The sequence below is a fragment of the Lissotriton helveticus genome, chromosome 4_1 (assembly GCF_964261635.1).
Source record: "Lissotriton helveticus chromosome 4_1, aLisHel1.1, whole genome shotgun sequence".
Classification (NCBI taxonomy): Eukaryota; Metazoa; Chordata; class Amphibia; order Caudata; family Salamandridae; genus Lissotriton; species Lissotriton helveticus.
In genome coordinates this window covers 1,445,060,101-1,445,073,720 of record NC_136063.1, presented here as the reverse complement: position 1 = coordinate 1,445,073,720, position 13,620 = coordinate 1,445,060,101, and the positions used below count along the sequence as shown (strand labels likewise).

At 43.9% G+C, this 13,620-nt stretch overlaps 1 protein-coding gene across 1 annotated transcript in view; it reads right to left on the bottom strand.

The window, feature by feature from the left end:
• The window catches only part of GMDS (GDP-mannose 4,6-dehydratase), a 1,865,819-nt gene that overhangs the window by 1,498,516 nt on the left and 353,683 nt on the right, over positions 1–13,620 (bottom strand). Inside the window, exon 3 of the mRNA XM_078688023.1 lies at positions 2,382–2,469. Within this exon, the coding sequence (XP_078544149.1) occupies positions 2,382–2,469 (88 nt within the window). The remainder of the gene's footprint in view (positions 1–2,381; positions 2,470–13,620) is intronic.

Sequence of the window (13,620 nt, the reverse complement as noted above, 5' to 3'; positions counted from 1 at the left end):
CCTTTTATTTTCATCTGAACTATTTTGTCAAGTTTCCCATCTGTCAGTTTTTTTATATAAACTAAGGTGGTTTAAAAAGAACTGTATTTTAATAACCCATTAAAAATGTTTTCATTAAAATGACACCCTATTATTTTAAGTTATTCTTTCAGTCTATTCCCTTAACTTCTTCCTGTCTATTTATTTTTTAATTTCAAAAGTGTTATTATTTTCTCCATAGCACAACTTAGGCAAATAAAACATCCAGTTGTAGCGCCCACCTACAACAAATGCCCCATCACCCAACCGATCCCATCCCACACCCAGGACCACTTGCAGATACAACTAAAAGTTCCATCACATATCAGTCCTCCTGGTATGCCAGACCAGGATACAACAATGTGGTCGACTAGACCCCATGCCCTCAGTGATTGTGGAAAAACAAAGCCTCTATAGTCCTTGGTTAGAACCGGGGACTATAACCGAGTGAAAAGTTGAGATTTGTTCAGTAGGTCATATGTTAATTTCTAATGCCCCAGCAGGCTCTTGTGTTTAGGTCTCCAAAGTTCGTATGTTAGTGTACTGCTTTACCCCAGAAAAACTACCAGATCTGGAAGTCTGGAGTCTATATATCCATAGACGGTAGCTAATTTTCTGAAGGAAATGGCTCTAGGAAAAGATAGAAGAGATGTGGGGAGAGGGGCAGCCCAGACAAGTGCCTCTGTGTATATGTACTAAAGCCGAGGTTTGGCCATTGACTACCTCTCGCCCAGGGTTGAAACAGAGGGAGGTTATCCAACAAAGAACTACAGTTCCTCAGGACATCAAACATCTTGCCCCAGCCCACCCTTTCAAACACATTTTCTTTAGCATGAAGTGAAGGGAGGACCTTAGCATTACCCTTATTTTAGCTATATCAATAAGGTGTAGGGCCTGGTTTGTCTTGTCGCTTGTTGTTCAATTGAGAATAAATCCTACTTATTCAGGATAGATTAGGTCGGGCAACAAGTTATCTAGCCAAATAGCTAGGACTTTAGCAATAATCTTGAGGTCCAAGTTGTGTAGAGAAATGGGCCTATTGCATGACAAGATTGAGGAGTCCTTGCCCGATACAGGAATCAGTATGATACAGGCTTCAACCATACTCAGAGAAGCACTCTTGCATGTGTACAATTCATTGAATATGGCTATTAATCACCAAAGTTAGTGGGATGGATAAAGACCTCATAACACCGGTGGAATACATGAGAATATGGGGGGGACCAAATACGTAAATACACATTGGTATTCTGCAATATTGCCCTAATTGTGGCTAGAAGAGATGTGGTGTGCATATCGGGAAGTGGCACAATACCACACGTGAATCACTGTGCTCAGAATATGGACTGGTGCTTAAGGGGGCAAGTTGTCATATTAGGCACGAGAATCACCTCAGAAATTCATAAAGATTTGGGGGCCCATGGAAATAACTCAGAGTCTGTTTAAGTAAGGAATTCAACGAATATGATAAATAGCTTACACATGATCACCCATAAGTAGAACGGTTTGCTTGGATTAACCCTAAAGAGGGACATTTATGGCCAAAGCCTGTTAGTACATTGGATGTGATAGTAGGCACAATCAGAAACTAAGCTGAGGAGCAAGCCACAGCGAGATGCACTGAATTAATTAACATGTTCTTGTTATTTACATTTATGTAGGTATGCATATAATGATAAACTCTAACAAAAAATGTTTAATAAAAATAAAAAAAAGGATATGGCTGTTAAAATGGGAAGGAGCCATGGTCCCATTGTACATACATTTAGGCCAAGCGGCCTTTTGGATAAGAGCACTCCTAACATTATATACAGAAAGCAGTCTTTTTTCCGCTGTAGCAGTTGTAAAAAAACATTTTATTAAGGACTCAAAATGCAAACAAGAACTATTGGCTTTGTACTGTTTGTTTTTGGTAGTTTCAGTCAGAATCATTTTACTACGGCTCCTTTTTTAAGACATTTCCTCACCATTGTTTGCAGACGACAAAAAATGGCAGGAGATACATGCTCAAAGTTGGTAGAAACTCCCCTGAACTCCTAGTTTCTACTCAAAATGTAACTTTCAGGCAGCTCAACATTTTGAAATATGACGCCCTGGGCCTTACGTACATACATATCATGAAGCAATTGTTCGTCATATCCAACGTTTTTCCAAGACATTTTGTTTTGTTGAGATTTTAATTTAAAAAAAATATTTGGATGGATTTTCTGACACATCTGCCTCAGTAACTTTGGCAAAACATCCTTCACTCAGAAGTGAGGAGTTCAGGAACTGAATTACAAGGTCCAAAAGTGAGAACGGTGCTCACTGATCAAGTTATGGGTTATCTGCAGACTTACAAAGGAGCACAAGTAAAGACTTACTTCCTTCGATGTGAGCCTGGGGGTTCTTGTAGAGGTGTTCAATCCTTCCTGTATTGAAAGAGCTTGATCTGCGGACAATTCCATGGACCTGTAATTCAAAGGAAAAAAACATGAGCTACAGAATTAAACAAAGTAGTAACCAGAGCTGGTCTTTGGTTAGGTAGTGCCATGGCTGAAGCCAAGCTTCCACTCATCCTCTTTAATTATCTATGTGTCCCAGGTCGGAGGGAGAACTCCCCTCTGGTTGTCGGCGCCCTGGGCCCGGGCCCAGCTCGCACATGCTAAAGGCCAGCCTTCACAGTAACATTTATAACAGAAACGATTAATGGAAAGATTAAGGTTTAGACCTCTTTTTTTCTTTATTTTTGGCCTTCCGTGCTTATGAAGAGATTTTAGAGGGGAGGTATTTTATAGAACACTTTTGGGAGTGATATGCAAAAACAGAAAACGATTTAATTTTTCAAACGGATAAATTGTACTAAAACTTATTTTCTTTGTCGTTAGAGATGCACATGAATGAAAAAAGTATATTGAATGTTAGTGGGAATGGGGAAAAAGTTAAAAGAGAAAAAATGGAAAATGCAGTGAGATGGTGGGAGTGGTGAATGGAGCAGCCTGCTGTGGCACAGGTTGGCACCAGCAAAAGCCTGGTTGAAATGGCTCTAGGAGCCCAGAGGGGTGATTGAAGGAATTTTAATATATGCCTGCAGGAGCTAGGTGAGGTGCCTTCGGGAACTGCATTGTGAGCCTGTACGGCTTTGGAGAGGCCGACTTTGAATGCTAATTATTGAAACCAACTGTGCTGCATTTAAACTGGAATGACTCTTCTTTATTGAAAAATATGGATCGAGTAACCGTCAAGCCCATTGCCCAAAAAACATTCCATTTTGAAACAGCCATCCATACCTGATAAATTAATTTTAAAGATAGAACTCAGTTTTATGAATTAACACGAACTTTACATTACCTACTTCAAAAAAAGTAGTAACTATCAGTTCTTACATATTTCCAAAAAACAAAACAGCAAACAAAAAGGCAGTAGTCTATGGAAGTGATATAGTTATCATAAATCATGACAGGGCACTCGAGGTATATTAGATTATGCTTCAATATCACATTTACTCCATATCTACTCATTTTATTTATTCCATAAAGCAGGGAGGGGATGGGGAGCACTGGGGCAATGATATTTCGCGAACACAAGTGAATTAAAAATACACACAACAAAGTTAAGAGTTAAAGAACGAAGGAAAGAAATAAAATAAGAAAATGGGTACACAGGGATTATACGTAAAAACAAGGAAAGGCACAGGAAAAACACAAAAGGAGAACACAAAAACAAGATAAATGATTATCACAAAAAAAAAACAGTAGATCACGAAAACAAACAGTAAAAGGTGGAGAAAAATCACGTAATGACATAAGAAAGAAAAAATGAAAAAGAACTTTACCAAAAGGATAAACCCATCTACAATGTATACAACACAATCCCTAAAGCAACTAGTGCTCAACGTAGATTTTGAAGCAGGTAGGAGCAATGTGAAGAATGAGGAAGTTTGAAAGTACAGACCAGCTAAAGAACTTTGAATATTCTGTGGGGGTTCAGGAACATTTACTATATTTCTCCTGAGAGTATTTATTACGTGGCATTGGTAAAAGAGACCGCAAGCAGAAAATTGATCTTCTAAAATGAGACTGTCATTTATTTCACAAAGCAAGTTAAACCCACAAAACAGTCCAAACGTAGCGGCTGCGCAACCAGTGAGCGTAGGCAAAATCAAATTCCGACACAGCATAAACAGGGGAGGGAAGGAAATCCCTTCCAAATAAAATTACACGACAGCATAAGCTCAAGGCAGTCGCAGTTAGGAAGAACAACCAATGGGTACGTGATGAAACCAGCATTTTGCATTGAAGGATTCCTCCCCCGTCATCAATGGTTCATAGACAAGACACCTCCTAATTTAACTTGCGACTACGCTTGCCAGGGACCACATATTCCCTTGTGTGTCCATGGTCATCCCTGGACAAGTACAACTCTCGCTCCATGAGAGTATAATAGTCCATCACTCTCCGCCACTCCCATCGACTCCAGGCTACCTTGCACCCCCACCTCTGGGCTATTTCTCTCTGACACAATAGAACCCATTCCCAGGAGTAAGACACAACATCTAGGTCGGCCCTCTACATCCAGCACACCCAGTATCGCCAACCCTTGGTGTAGATGAACTGGTTTCCCAAATGCAGTAACTAGGGCACCCCTCCAACCATTCTCAATAGCATTGGATGACTGGGCATTCACAATCTATGTGAAGGAGCCATTCTCTCCCTTTTGAACAGCAGGTGCCCTCCAAGCCTTTTTGAATGCCCATCTGCCAAAGCTTTGCAGATGTGAAGTAGGCCATGTGCAGGTAATTGATTTGAATCAGTGTTGTAAAGCAGCGGCTCCTTCGCCAAGGCTGAGCAGCGTTGCCCCACTGCTCTTTGAGCAATGTAAAAGGAAAAATAAAATAATAATAAAGTTATATTAATTTCATTTTTAGCACAGAGCCACTGACAGATTAGGGGGAGGGGGTGGGCTGGGATGTCGTCAGAGGGTGGAGGAGTGATTGGTGTACAATAAGTGCACATGATAATTTGGCCAGCCGTCTTGGGCCAGGCAAACCATCATGTGCACTTAGCATTTCTCCACCTGGCTGTGTTGCACAGCTGGGTGGAGAATAGTCTCAGGCTTACAATCACTGACGAGCTGCAAACCAAGCCGCTCATACCAATTTCGAAGCGGCTGTCATGCTGGTGGTAAGTCATTTTTCCCCGTCCCTCCCTCCTCCTGCCATCATTTCCTAGCAGCCGCCACTGGTGTTGTATCGTACTGTACAAATGTGTTTGGGGGTTTCTCATGGTATGGGGTTTCTTATTGTAATGCTGCTTAGGTTACATTATCTTGGATTTACTTGCCCGGTTGTGGAACGTTGCTGCAGTGCATCTTCCAGCTCTCCTCTGAGTTGGATGTTCTGCTTCAGAACTCCGATTGTTGGTAAAGGCAGTTGAGCGGCTGATGCAGAGCTGAGGAGACACTGGCTGGTAGGCTCATCAATGTCACTTCTTACTTATTAAAGAAAAACACAATTTTGAAGGAGAACCTTTCAGTGTCTTCCTTTCAGCGGCCACAATAATCAGGCAAAGACAAGAGGAGATCGCCAGGAGCTTGGGTGCAATCTGTCCCTCTCTCTCTAATAGTCATTAAGGGTCCCTACACTGCCATAGCCCGTAAGTCAGATAGAGGATCTGGGCAGAGACTGCCAAGGAGCAGTATAACCTGGAAATACCATGGGGCACCAATAGGTTCCATAGTCAGCTTGGCCTTGAAGAGGCTTGACTCTGGGCGACTTTCGGGGCTTCTTCAGTGGGATCAGCATCAACTCTTCAAATGTAAAAATGCAAACAACAGAGTTCTGCAATGTGAATTCCTCTCCATGCTCCTTGTATGATTTCATGTACTATTCTGATCAGACGTCTCCCAACTTTGGAATACTTATAGAGAATGAACCTTTAAAGCCCTGTGCCTTATCTGCACCGGCCAACCAGACACCTGTCTAGAGGGATACTTCTTGTGTGGGGATTATGAAACAATTGATGCATTTCAGGGCACTCCTCCAAGTCTATTACCTCTGGGAGAGATGCTGGAATCCTGGAGCTGTATATAAAGTAAACAACTAATCCAAACGCAATAGGTTAGACCACTCCTATCTCCAAATAGCCAGTCATTAATTATTAGCAAATATGCCACCCAGCAGTACAGGAGCATATTTGTCACACCCATCCCCTATCATAGTTGTGTAGTGTGTATTTTGTTAGGAATATCCTCAGTGTTTGCCCACCCAAAAGTAGGATTTGTAAGAGGTCTGCAACTTTTAAGAGGTCGAGGTCAGAATTTCGTATGGGTAGTGTTGAAGAATATATATCCACCAGGGGAGCATTATCATTTTATTGAGGGCAATCTGTCCTAGAATGGACAGCAGCAGGAATGACCATTTCCTTAAATCTAACTCGGTTCTATTCCGCAGTGAGGTTATGTTGTTGTCCCAACATGCCTGGGAGACCTGCACACTCAAGCATTTGAGACCATCTCAGCACACCTGTAACAATCCACCCCAGGAGTCAATTTCTCCTTTGATCAGAAATCCCTAATGATCTGGACCAATTAATTGCATGCTCATGACGAGCTCAGCTCGTCATGAGACACGGTGCTCCTGTGCTCATGACCGTGAGCAGTGGAACGCTCACACGCGGGGATAATTCCCCTGCAGTGCTGAACGTTCCACGAAAACGGGTGCAGCATGAGCACAGGAGCACTGAGCCTCTTGAGCATGGGGTGCTGTGCGCGCGCCCCGCCCCCCAGCACAGCGGGGGAATTACCCCCGCAGCGAAGGGGTTAATGACCAAACCGGGGCTTCTCCATAGAGTTCTAGGATTTCTATTACTCCATCTCTGCAGGGTCTTGGCATCATCCACATAGAAGAATATACGTCTCTAAAGCTTTCTCTCCATCTGAAGCCCCAAACAAACATCAAACCAGATTCACTGGGCAATGGCTCAAAAGCTAGAGCAAATCGTAATAGAGAGGGGCACATCAGCCTGGTGCCTCGCTCAATGGGAAATGGGGCAGACGACGACCCATTAACCTTCACTCAAGCCCACGGGCGCATACAAAGTCTAGACCAATCGCAGGAAGCGAGGGCAGAGGTTCATTTTGTTCAAGACCTAGAACATTAATTTCCATCGAACTGGATCAAAGGCCTTCTCAAAGTCCAGAAGGGCCATAGTCAGAGGTTCTTCTATTTTCTGACACTTTGCCAGTGCTACATGCATTATCGGTCCTGGCAGAGCAAGAAGTCTGGGATGTGTCGTAGTTTCTCTCCCTGCGCAGCCTCCTTAATAAACAGGTTATAAAGAGATGGTTATACCTTTAAAATAAATCATTTAAATAATTCCACTAGGAACTCACTGAGGCCTAGAGAGAAGATATTAACCTAAAAACAGATCGGACCCAAAACGTGAAACAGAAAAGAGAAGAAAGGCACATGATTGAAAATAAATCATCCCCAAAAAAATACTAGGAGGCCTAGAACTTCCGGAGGAGGAAAATTATCACCTTGCAGTCCTGCTAGTTTATGTATAGCCCTTGTTGACTTGTCCAAAGACCTCTACATTGAAAGAAGCTAGGAAGTGGATAGCAGCTCAGATTAGTATCACCTCTGCAATTTTCTTGATTCAGTGGTCACAGAGCTTTCAACAATGAGCTATACCCAACGTTCTGCATTAAAGCGGGTCAGTTATCAAGCCAATTGTGGGCAAAGCCTCCTTTATACTGCTTCATTACAGTCAGGGCCAGGGTCCGGACAGGAAACAGACCTGGAACATGTTTCTGAACTGCTGAATGACACAGGAATTGTGCCTTTCCAGGCTGTCTACGCAGAGAAGAGCGTTTGCCCCGACTTTGGGGCCTTTATAAGCGACTCTGCATACATGGACAAGTGGGGAAGAGAACAGTAACACAAACTGTAGAAAGATGAATACGTTAGCCAAGAGCAATGGGTATTATCCTCAATTTTGTATACATGCTGTCAACCAAATAATGACCAAAACTCAAGAGTTTTTGCTGCCTGGGCTTCTGATCTAGGGAGGGATATTGCAATTGCGGACTTCAAATCTTGCTTTAATGTCTTGTTTAGCTTTATGTACAGCGACCAAAGTATAGAATTCTTCAGCAACTATATTCCGCCCAATAGAAGCTTTTCACAATGAACCTGAGCCCTTCAACTTCTTCTTGGAATGGGTATGGAATTATTAGTATCCCGACAACCCTGCTTTTAGGTTTGTGAACAAAATATGGTTTGCCACTGTCAACCACAAAAGACTATGGTTTAACATCGTTTGGACCAGACATTTTGTCTGTTCCAATTACTATTGTTATGTCTCAGAGTGTGAGCTTTCAGCCCTGTCAGAATATCTGAATTAAACATAGTAATGTAATGGCTTGCCTTTTTGTTTGAAAAAGCAGACTGACCTTTGGTAGCAATCAGGTACAGCACTCGATATTGTAGCAGGAGGGGAAATGCTTATCCACACGGTTTGAAGGGGAAAATGTTCTAATGAGAAGGTGGAAACTGATCCTTTGCTTTCTGGAGACGGCTGCTCTTGCAAACGTGCATTGGAGCAAAACAGATTTCAAAAAATATGTCAATCAATGATAGTGTAGTGGTGTTTTTAAATCCCTACATGCATTTGGACCAAAATGTTTCCATTAACGCCCGGATTAAGCTACCACACGTTTACCATCTGCACCTTACTTATCTTACACCGCAGCACTTAAATAGGATCGTCGCAACATATCTTACGAACTGCCCAAGATGTGGTGAGGGGGTAGCAACAGTCACACATATGACCTGGGCTTGCAGAGGGGTGATGGATTACTGGCAGATGGCAGTTGTTAAAACTAGGACGAGGGACCGTCCTTAAACTGTGTCAGAATAAAACATGGTCTATTGGGGTTAATACCAAGGCCTAAGAAGGGCCAGAAAACAAGGAACAGATTTGAGGAAATGGGATTGCTTCTAGTTCAACAATGTGTAGCGAGACACTGGCTCTCTCTAGCCCCCATGGGCTTCATGCCTGGACTGCAGACCTAACCGAGTGGACCACTGCGGAGAAGAGACGTCTGTCTGAAATAGGAACATGAGAATGTGGAGGGGGACCGGACATTGTGGGGCAAAATGGTTTCTTTATTTATTTTTGAAATGTATAAAGCGCACAAATGCCCTGGGGCGTCTCAGTGCTGCGGACCGCAAGCAAGATCTATGGACAGGGTTACTGATTGAACAGCCAAGTCTTTAGCCTCTTCCTAAAAAGAAGCAAGGACTGGCACTCTCTTATCTCCAAAGGGAGAGAGTTCCCGAGTTTGGCTGCCGTGACGACAAAGCGTCTGTCACCCCAGGATACGTTTTTTGTGCGTGGTACGATGAGCTGATGTGCCGCGGAGGAGCGAAGCAATCTATTTAGACGGTAGGAGGTCAGCTGATTTAGAAGAAACGGAGGGCCTATTTTACGTGAGACTTTATAGGCAATACATAATGTCTTGAATTTTATACGATTCCTGACTGAGAGCTGTTAATCTACTGACAGTATGTCCAGATGCCCAACATGCACCCCCAAGAGGTTTAGAGAAAGTTCATCAGATAGGGGCGAGAGCACAGAAGAGGGCCATGAGGGAGAGTGGACTGGGTAACTGATGGACCCACCAGGGTGGGACATGTGCGGGTGAGACATGTACAGCTGGGATTTTGGGTGGATGTAAATGTCGCTGATTGTCCCGTTGGCACTGTGAATATATGATGTAGGGCCTGGGGAGGGTATAGTAAATGACAAGCCTCTGGTACCATTGCAATGCTGTGTCCTTGCACGCTCTGTTTAATTATAACAGGATAAGTGAAGATGGTAAAAAATATGATTTTTTTTGATTTGATACTATGTTTTCTTGAAAACAGATAAGGACAATCTAACTAAATTTGTTTCTTCTATTTCTGCCAAAATCTGCTTCGGGCTAAGGCTGAGTGCTAACTGATTGGCTACACTATATTTCGTACCTGCAGAAACCAAAGACTTGAACTGAATCAGTCGATGAAAGACTGTGATTGCAAGAGTTTTAAGTTGTCAGCGCAGAATCCAATCTGCCAAGACACATTGGCAAGGACATGTTAAAGGTTAGCACTGGTGATCAGGACGGCATGTGGACGCAGCCAGTGTGCCCTCCAAGAGTCTCACTTTCAGTAAGAAAACACGCTGGAAGCCAGATCTCCGCCCCCTCGGAGTTATGCACACAACCCGAAGAAAGAGCTGCAAAATCTTTAATCCCTGACAGCAGGTATTCCTTTAAACGCCGATGAAAGCTGGCTTTGCTGCCTAGAGACATCTGACGGGCTCACGTTTTCACAAGGCAGAAAGTGTGCAAACAGGTTAATCTAGGTAAGAATGCGAGATCCGAAAAAAAGACAACTTTTTTGTATAGTCGTTGACGCTCCGCATTCAACCTCAAATACTTAGTACAAAAATCACAGAAAAAAACACACAGAAAAGAGGCTGCAGGCAGCGACGAATTGGGGGCTGCACTGCACCAAGATGAAAAGTAAGTAAGTATGAAAAGTAAGAGTGTCCTCCGGGGCAATTTAAAAAGCATAAGTCAGAGAAGACTGAACCGTTGCAGACGTGGTGGTTAAGTAAAATACTCCAATCTGCACCGAATTAGCTAATGCTAAACATATACAAACTGCATGGCTGCCTTTTGCGTGTGAGCATACACACACTCACCAATCCCAGGTCTACCTGCAACATATCCCCAATTGCAGGACAAACAGAGCTCTCCAGGATCCTAGTTTAGAGGAATCCTTTCCTTAACATATCAACTAAGCACTCTACCACGTTGGTAAGAACACCCCTTAAAACACTTCTTCCACGGGCACAAAACGCATACGCATCCAACAGGCATTGCGGTAAATAATATTATAATAGGTGGTTGTTGGGACGGTGAAGTCCTCTGCCGAGTAAGAGACGTGTACCCTTCCCCCGATTGTCCAACTGTGCTGTGGTCTGGATCCCTAATGGTGATCTTTATTGTCATAGGCAAATACTAATCATATATGTACATGTGAGTCATGACATAGGTCTGTCTCACCGATTGGGGTATTGTTGGATCTGAAGGGGCGCCCAAAACGCTACCCTCATAGCCGAGGAAGGCTACTGCCTTCACCAAGAGTTGGCCAGCATGAGCGCTGTGGTGGGTGCTTATCGTGTAGTGACCAGTAGAAGAGAACAGGTCCTTTTCACCCTGCGTCACTGGAGTGAGGCCTAGAGGTACACTCCCCTTACCAAAGTGTGCTGTGTGCTTAACTCACCCTTGGCCAACATCAGGTAAGTGTTGAGTGCTGCGCAACACAGGAATAGTGACTCTGCGCTGGACATGTTTGTGCCTGGAAAGTGTACATTACAGGAAGAGATCAATACTGTGTGGTACGGGTATGGTTAATGCATGTACTAAGTGTATGTATGCTTGCGAGCAAAAATTTACAAGTGAGATGTAGTGCTGTTCAGTGCATGCACAATAAAAGCAAGTGCTGGGTTGTGTATCTGCTTCAGTGACGTAGCTAGGCCGCCCATTGCGGACCCTGCGTTTGCCTCACAAGTCGGCCTAATCAAAAAGCGGGGATCGTGCTGGCGGCTGGCGATTCATACAACCGCAGTTAACAGACCGCAGTTAACAGAGTGGGGGCTGCTGCCACCAAAACTTGTGCCGCCTGGGGCGGTCCGCCCCCAGTGGCCCCTTATCCCTAGCTACGCCACTGGTCTGCTTGTAAGACGCACAATACATGAAGGGTGAAGTGTTGTTCATCGCACATATGGTGAGCGTGTGTGTGCTGGTAGTGTGTGGGTTTGTAAATAGTACACCATAGTACAATATAGAAAAGCTACAGTACTGAGCAGTGTGGATATGTGTGCTGATGCATGTATCTCTGTAGGGCAAAATACACAGAGGTAACAGTACAGGAGAGTATGTGTGCTGTGAAAATACACTGAGTGCAAGTGTAGGGCCCTCGTTCCATTTTGGGGGCCCCATGCTTGCCTGGTAAAGGGATGAGGAGTAGAGGAATCCCCCAAACTGATTTGTATTTTGCTGCATTCCGTGGAGCTGGGTGGGACGCACACTGGAGAGGAAGAAACTCCCTTTTTACACTTCAAACGGGTGCTCTGCACCCCTCAGGAAGGAGATGGGGATATTAAAGGAATCCTAAAGAGTAGGACTGGGAGACCAGGATGAACCTTTTAATAGACACATTAGTGTGGGTAACATCCAGTTGTGAACTCTGGCCACTCCCATGAACTGTGTTGTGGGTCTATCAACTACGGAGCCACTCCTGCTGTGACAGACAGCCTTTCAAAAGGGAAAAATGTACACTTCAAAAGAAGCAGAACCCCAACATAAAACTTCAAAGGCTCAGACCCTGAATCACATTTGGTGTCTGGAAAAGGACTATTAGAAGAGGAGGTTGGGACCCCCAAACTTTGTCATCTGCCAAGCAGCCAGACGGGCTCTGTGAGAAGGGGAACCTCTGTAAGACATGGATTAGTTACGTACCTGTAATCCTAGTTCTCTTCCCGGGGTATCCTCATCAAAGTCATAAGCACCTGAATATTCCCGCCCCTGCGCGGGGCCCCATAAACACAATGGTATATGTGATATATATATATATATATATGCATCAGGTGTCCTTGGCTAAGGATGCCAGGAGTAGAAAATGCAACAGTGCGTATGGAAGCCTGATAAAAAGTTACAGGGAGACAGCAATGTAATTGTCAAGCAGTCAGATAAGGGGGGCAACATTGTCCTATGGCCCAAAAAAATGTACATGGAGGAAGCTCTACATCAACTCAATGACAGGAACTGTTATTGTAGGAGTGATTGGAAAACAGCTAGAGCGGCCTGGGACGCTTTCCACACCAGATTGTACTCTTGGAAAAGCATGGGGTTGCTGAGTGGGGATGAGCAGAAGTTCTTAAAGTCTAATTATCCAGTAATCCCTGTCTTTTATATGATTCCTAAGGTCCACAAGGACTTATCAAATCCACCGGGCAGGCCTATAATTTCAGCCCGACAAGGTACATTTGAAAATACCTCCCGTTACATAGATCATTTCTTGCAGGAACATGTGAGGTCTTTGCCCTCGTATATTAGAGACACTGGGGACTTTTTGGACAAAATTGGATCTGTGGTGTGGCAGGAAGATTACTTGCTGATGACATTAGGTGTAACTTCTTTGTACACAAGTATAAACCATGTTGATGGCTTGCGGGCGGTGGAATATTATCTGAAGAGAAGACCGGCCTGTATGCTACAACATAACAGCATGATCAGTGAAATGACAGAGATCTGCCTCAAAAGCAACTATTTCCTGTTTCAAAAACAGGTGTTTCAACAACTTAGGGGAGTTGCGATGGGGGCCTGCTTCTCCCCAAGCTACGCGTGCTTGCACATGGGGCTTTGGGAGGAGCAGGTCCTTGGGGGGACCTATGAAAAGACAAGGGCTAGCAACATCATAGCCTGGTATAGGTTCATAGACGACCTCTTCATCATTTGGAGAGGGTCAGAGGGTGATGCATCCCTGTTCATTTCAGACATCAATAAGAA